The sequence below is a fragment of the Silene latifolia genome, chromosome 3 (genome assembly GCF_048544455.1).
Source record: "Silene latifolia isolate original U9 population chromosome 3, ASM4854445v1, whole genome shotgun sequence".
Lineage (NCBI taxonomy): Eukaryota > Viridiplantae > Streptophyta > Magnoliopsida > Caryophyllales > Caryophyllaceae > Silene > Silene latifolia.
In genome coordinates, this window is record NC_133528.1 from 141,567,182 (window position 1) to 141,574,308 (window position 7,127).

The 7,127-nt window shown below is 34.3% G+C and overlaps 1 protein-coding gene across 1 annotated transcript; it reads left to right on the top strand.

Moving 5' to 3' along the window:
• Window positions 1–737: 737 nt before the first annotated feature.
• LOC141649811 (VQ motif-containing protein 10-like) lies at window positions 738–1,100 on the top strand. The gene has a single exon (XM_074458488.1). The coding sequence runs from the start codon at window positions 738–740 to the stop codon at window positions 1,098–1,100; it is 363 nt and encodes a 120-aa protein (XP_074314589.1).
• Window positions 1,101–7,127: the final 6,027 nt, after the last annotated feature.

A 7,127-nucleotide genomic window follows, 5' to 3' on the forward strand; every position in this document is an offset into this window, starting at 1 on the left:
GGGGGTTGAGTCCCCCCGGATCCATGCATTCTCGCACCATCACATAGACCATGTAAGCCACCCCCTTCGGAGGCTGCAGTGGTCAAGTGATCATCGGCCCAGCTGGTAGTCGAGCCCGGAACCTCTCAACTCCTGCATTTCTGCAAACTTCAAGGTTAAACCGGTTACCACTGGACTAACACCATTTGGTTTTTTAAGTGAATATTTGTGTGTATATACTTTGTAAAAGAAATGACGACATTTTTAAAACTTAAAAGAGATTTTCCTTGAATTTTAATTATCACAAATTCTCATTGAAGACATGACATATCCGTCACAAGCTGAAGACGGATACCATTTTACCTCACAATGTACCCACTTTTTCTCTCTCTGCAACACTATTCATGTGGTCCCCTTTCTCCACTAACCCATTTTGTTACCATTTTATCTCACAAAATATCCGTCACAAATGGTAACCCGTCACAAGGGAGACCAATTGTTTAATTATTTAGTCTCAATAGACTGCTTGACTAAAATGTCCATTTTATTACTTAAAATCCAACCACTTAAACCAATCATACCTAGTATACAATTTCCTATAAAAAGAAGCACACAACATTAAAATATATACTATCGAAAACATAAACTATAATCAAATATTTCCTCTTTCAGAAAAAAATTAAAGATTATAGTACTTGTTTTATCTAGCATATACATAAATACATAAAATAATAGTATAAAATTAGTTAAAATACAAGATGTCTAGAAGACCAACAATTAATATTAATACAAGAAGAGAAAATCAACCAATGAAAGTTGTGCATATAAAAACACAGTACGTAGAAACTGATGCAACAAGCTTCAAGTCTGTAGTTCAAAACCTAACTGGCAAGGATTCTACTATTCCCGAATCGCCGAAGCGTAATTATTCTTCATCTTCATTGGCAATAAAGGTGAAGAAGAGAGATCGGAGTCAACGTGTTTCGGATGGTGGCATCGGTGGTGGTGTTGGCAGTGGTGGTGGTGGGAGTTTAAAGTTTTTGAGTAGGGATTTGTCATTTGATAGGTTGTTTAAGGAGTTGCCTACTGTTGATGAGCTGCATAAACTTTTTAACCTATGATTGTCGTATTATTAATATTCGTTCGTGTTTCAATACAATCAATATGTATGTATATATAAACTCGAAAGTAAATCTAGGATCTCCTATTAATGGAAACACGATATGATATAATATCAATATTATTCTCTACGATATATAACGGTATCGCATTTCTTAATTATCGTAATTTATTTTCGCAGTACGTTTTTTACTCATTACAGTACTTTTTACATCACACTTTCCATTTGTTTGCCTTCACAAAAAAACAGTAAACCTAATTCTCTCTCCTTCTCCCTAGTATTGAAACCTTAACCATTTTCAACCAAAAACTCTTCAATTATGAACGATTATTCAAGTGACGAATAAGTAATTTATCCGTTAATCTTATTATTTATTAATTTGATTACTTCTTTATTTTAATTTTCTTTCTAATTAGGGTTTATGGTCTAAATTAATTAAGGTGTAGTGTGGTGGGTTTATTGGGTTCGTTACTGCTGCCAACGCTTCGCCTGAAGTTCGTCGGCGTTAGACCGTTGATATGGTGTCGATATTATTCCGTCACTTATACTAGTCGCATTAGAAGCACATAGTACGTTTACTATGTTGGAGTAAATTACAAACTTTAAAAAAAAAAGAAAAAATATAAAAAACAATGTAGTACACATGCAAAAAGATCAAATTAAAGTACTCCGTAGTACACAGGAAATACCTCAATTGTGTAGTACATCATCCGCCGCCGTTAACCCGTCATTACCACCGCCCACACCCGTCATTACCACCGCCACATAATCACCACGGCCACGTCAACACTAACGCACCTCCACCACATCATCACCGCCACCATCGACGCATCTCCCCTATCCCAACGCACCACCGCGGACGCAACAATAATGACGCATCTTATCCTATCCCGACGAACCACCACCGGCGGTGACCAAGCCGGCAGCCGCAACCGGTTACTCCGCTATCCCAATGTCGACAACCGCCTAAATAATTGCCTTGTGAATTTTGACATGAATTTATGTTTTGACTTTACAAAGAAAACTGCGAAAATCAGGACCCTTAGATCCCAATATCTCGTAACACTTATGTATACGCGTTTTCGTTATTAATTTGTTGATACTTATGATTTTGATTAGAAATCAATAAATTATATTACGCGGTTATTATTTTTTTTTTTTCAAACGGGCGCGCATTTAGTCGCATTACAATAGAGGAGATGGGGGATTCGAACCTGGGACCTATTGTTCACCGTACCTCAATCTTAACCATTAGACTAAGACATTTTCGATATATTACGCGGTTAATTAATAATGGTTTTAGATAAATTTATCTAGTACAACATGTTCCTTTACCAATTACCTTTACCGTGCATAATAAGAGTTGTGTTTTGGATAGTTTTACGCTGTCTTAGGGTAAAGCCGTCTTATACAAGTGTAACGGAGGATTAGGATATGTGATGGAGCTTTTAGACTTTAAAATGAGTTAATTTTCAAGATTCTAGGGAGTAATTCATAAGCAATTGGGTCAGATTTGAGGATCTCATCCAGTAGTTGAGGTTCCTTAATGCCGTACAGTGTGTATGAAATGGAATACGACGACACTTATAATATCATTTTAGTATGAATGGAAGTTATGGAACTCCACTTGTTAGATATTTTATCAGACCATCTTAATTATATTAAGAGTCAATTAATAACTAGTTTTAATCCCGTGCAAAAATTGCACGGGTTACTTATTAAACAATTGTTATTATTAAATTATGAATGGAGAAAATGTTGAAATATTGAAATTCAAATATACAAAATTATAAGTAAGAATATCAATCGACAATATTGAATATAGTAAAGACAATAACATTAATACAGTCGTTATTACATGAGACGGTTTTACACGGTGAGATGATTTCGTTGTATATAAAAACAACTTACTTATTAGTATTAGATAAATAGTTTATTTGTAGAAATAAACCGTCTCACAGGGTGATCCGTCTTACTCTATAATTCGTGTCAATCTAAATAGGTTGAATAACAAACTGTTGGCTCAAAATCTAAAGATGATTAAAATAGGCTTAAACAACCTCAAACTAACCCATTAAAATCCCAGTACATATCGTCAAAGCCCCCACCTTCACCTAATAGTAGTAAATCAGTAATGCTAACCTAACATACTTCACACGCCTCTTTCTCCCTCGCTCTCTCTCATCAAACACACCGTCACCAGTCACCGTCATTATATCACTCCCTCAAACTCATTCTCTCACTTCTGTCTCAACTTTCTGTCTCGTAAATCTCATGGATTCATAGTACTATAATTTCTCTCTATAATCCTCATTCTTTAAACAACATATCATCTCCTTACTCGATAATGTTTACCTAATTGTCAATCTCTCTCACTATTAGCTATGTTGGTTTCATTTTTTGTTCATGTTTCTGTGATTTTTTTATTCAATTTCTCATAGATCTGATGGTTATTTTTCTAAAAGTTGATTTTTTATTTTTTTATAAATTATAAAATTATTAGTGAATATCATAGATCTAATGAGTATTGTTTTTTTAAATAAAATTACTCAATATAAGTAAGTATGTGTTTTTAAATAATATTCTTTTTACTTTATTTCGTTGCCTATATTATGTTTAAATTATTTTTTTCATTTATTTAAAACTTATTTTCGTTAATTTTAAAAAATCCCATATTTTGAATGTAATCTTCCCCTTTTAGAAGTTTCTTTATTTATTTTTTTGACAAAACAATAGAGTATTTCTAAGAACGGAAATCAAATCTATTAAATTTAAATGACTTGGATATTTTCTGAAGAATATTTATCAATTAAATTCCTAAATCTTATTTTTATATAAGTTTTTTATGGTTTAATGACATATTTTTCCTATACTGAATTACATGATTTTTAAAGATCGAATTTTTTGAAATAAATTGTTAAATTTAGTTTTCGGATTTTTTTGAAGATTTTAAAACAATTTTTTCAAAAAACATAAGTAATTTTTAGATGTTAAATATTTGTAATCACTGTCTTGAGATCATTTAAAAGAATTAGATTATATTAATTCAAATTAGATTAGCTTAGATTATACGGAGTATTAATACATTGATTTTATTATAAAAAAACATGCAAAATAAACTCAAAATCGTTTTCTTCGAAGTAATTTTTTAGATTTGAATTGGGTGGAGGAAATGAGAGGAGAGAGGGTAATTAAATGGTGTATAGAAGAACATGGTGGGTCCTATATTGGCCAAATTTCTGAAAATTTTCAGCCAATAAGAAGCCTTGAAAGAACCTATTTTTTATACTAGGTAGATTACGGAGTACTTTTTTTTATATACCAGTTGGTTTAAACTACCTTCTTTTTATAATTTTTTTTTAAATTACTCCTTTAATTGTACTTTTATCATACATTGCTTCAAACTAAGTCACTTATTTCGTCTTGTTTATGAACTTATTTGTCTGTGACTTAGCCAATTTATACTTTGAATGGTATAACAGTAATTAATAAGTTAAAAACAGACAAAATAAGTGATCTAAATTGAAGTTTTGAAGCAATAAAAGTACATTTTGAGGGAGTAATTATTAATTGACTCTAATATAAACATGGGCAAAGTAATGCACACAAATTTACAAATGCTGTCCTCATATCATCTAAAATAATAAAAGCTCTCGACCCCAATTTAGTAATCATAATGTGTTTTTTTATTCAATTTATCAAAAGAGTGACTTCAATAACACGGTTGTTGATCAACTATTGAGTTGTATCTGCCCTAAGAGCATCCGCAAAGGTGAGGCTCCTCATATTTTCTCTTTCCTTTTCTTATTCGTCCACCTCATTTTCCACTAACTTTTTCATTTACTCTTCCCATTTCATAATTACATCTATGCAACAATGGGGTTCCCCAATTCACACACAAAAATTTGGGAACCTCCCCAAAAGTAACACAAATTGTTTTACTTTTTTTTTTGGGAAGCTCCTCTAAAAGCAGTGGAACCCCAAATGTTGGGGAGCTTTGTGCAACAATGAGGAGCCCCATATGACGAGAGAGAGGACATATGGGGAGGCACCTCCCCACCTTTGCGGATGCTCTAATGACCCAAATGTCTTTATTTCAAGGGTGACTAATTCATAATACTTAATTTATTGCGTAAATTATACTCCCTCCGTTCCGGTCATTTATTTGCCTTTAATTTTGGCACATATAAAAATCAAGGAAAGAAGAGGGAGTCTTCAATCATTAGATGACATTGGCAAGTAGGCTAAATTGAGTGTTGACTGTTGGAGTTGGAGGTTGCTCCAAAACTTAAGTATGATAACATTTGTCCCACACTGGAAGAATAGTGGGGGAATGTTATGTTTATATATGGAGGTGAGTTAACAAGTGTTAACTAGACTATAGAGGATAAAATATAGTCTCCCCACGCGCACGCCGCCGTCTGTCTGGCTCGGCTCGCGTGACGCGGGGCCTCTTTTTGCTATTGGTCTAAACTTTTTCATCGGATTCCTTTCTAGCTGTTGGGATTTTATTACACAATCAATTCCCTATTCATTGTCCGATTTTATGGCCATTAATCTCAGAATCAATACAATTAATTTTTCGACTGTTGGAGGAGCCTTTCTTCTGCTATATAAACCTCACTAATCCACAGTCTTTATACACAGAAAACATACAACTGTTTCTTCTCTTTTCGTCTCTATCATATTCTGTCCATATTGAGAACAGTTCCCACTTCCGTCTTTGGTGTGCAACATTGTGCGGAAGGAGGCGTTAACCTTGGAATCAGTGACCACGGAACCCAAGGAGCACCTGTGTGGGGGTCTAACTGATTTAGGGCAGTGTCTTACACGGCGTCTCGATTAAGGGTATTTCTGATCAGCTAAGTTCATATTTCTTTCAACCTATATCAGTTATAGAACTTTCTGATCTTTGTTATACATTACTATTTTGTTTTAAACAATGACAAAACCATCCGGAAATTCTGACGATTCCAATGTCAATCGAGAAATTGTTACCGTTACTCCTAATGCCCCTGTCAACCATTTCACAATACCACACAAAATTGTCCCTGGCCTTAGTAAGATGGAACTTTTAGATGGGAAAAATTATAGGAGATGGTCTGAAAAAATTCTGTTTTATTTCTCGCAATATGAAATTGAGTATGTGTTATTTCAAGAATCACAATCCACACAATCCACTGAAGACTCTAGTTCGTCTGAAACTGTCAAACCCGATCCCAAATTTGCAAAAGACAATAAGACCGTTAGAGGCGTCATGTTACACTATATGGTTGATAATCTGTTTGACATCTACTGCAAAGCTAAGACTGCTAAATCAATTTGGGATGCTTTGGAAACTAAGTATGGTACTGATGATTTCGGTACTAAGAAATATGCAGTAGCAAGATGGTTAAAATTTCAGATTACTGATGGTAAACCTATAATGGATCAAATACATGAGTATAAAAATATGGTTTCTGAAATTATTGGTGAAGGGATGGTGTTGTGCGAGTATATGCAGACTAATGTTCTTATTGAGAAATTGTCTTCTCCTAGTTGGGATGAGTATACGAAACATCTGAGGCATAAGAAGAAAGATATGAAGTTGCAGGAGCTGATTGGTCATATCAAGATTGAAGATGCCACATGGAGCTAGGACCGAGCCAGGACTAATGCTACTAACACTGTTAAGGCTAATGTTGTTGAATACAGGAATACAGGTACAAACAAGAGGAGTTATGATTAATACAACAAACCACAAAATAACGCTGATAAATCAATAAAGACAATGACAGACAATTGGTGGTGGTGTGACAAGCCTGGTCATCCCGCTTTTAAGTGCAAGGCCAAGAAAGCTTATGAGGAAAGACAACAAAATCAAGGGAATCGCAATAATGCACATGGCGGGAAGTTCCAAAAGAAAGACAACAATCAACGTGGTGGCTACAAAAATTACAAATCTAATAAGCCACAAGCCAATGTTGTCGAGGGTTCAAGTGAGGGTGACGATATAATTGCTGCAATGGTGTCCGAAATTAATCTGGTT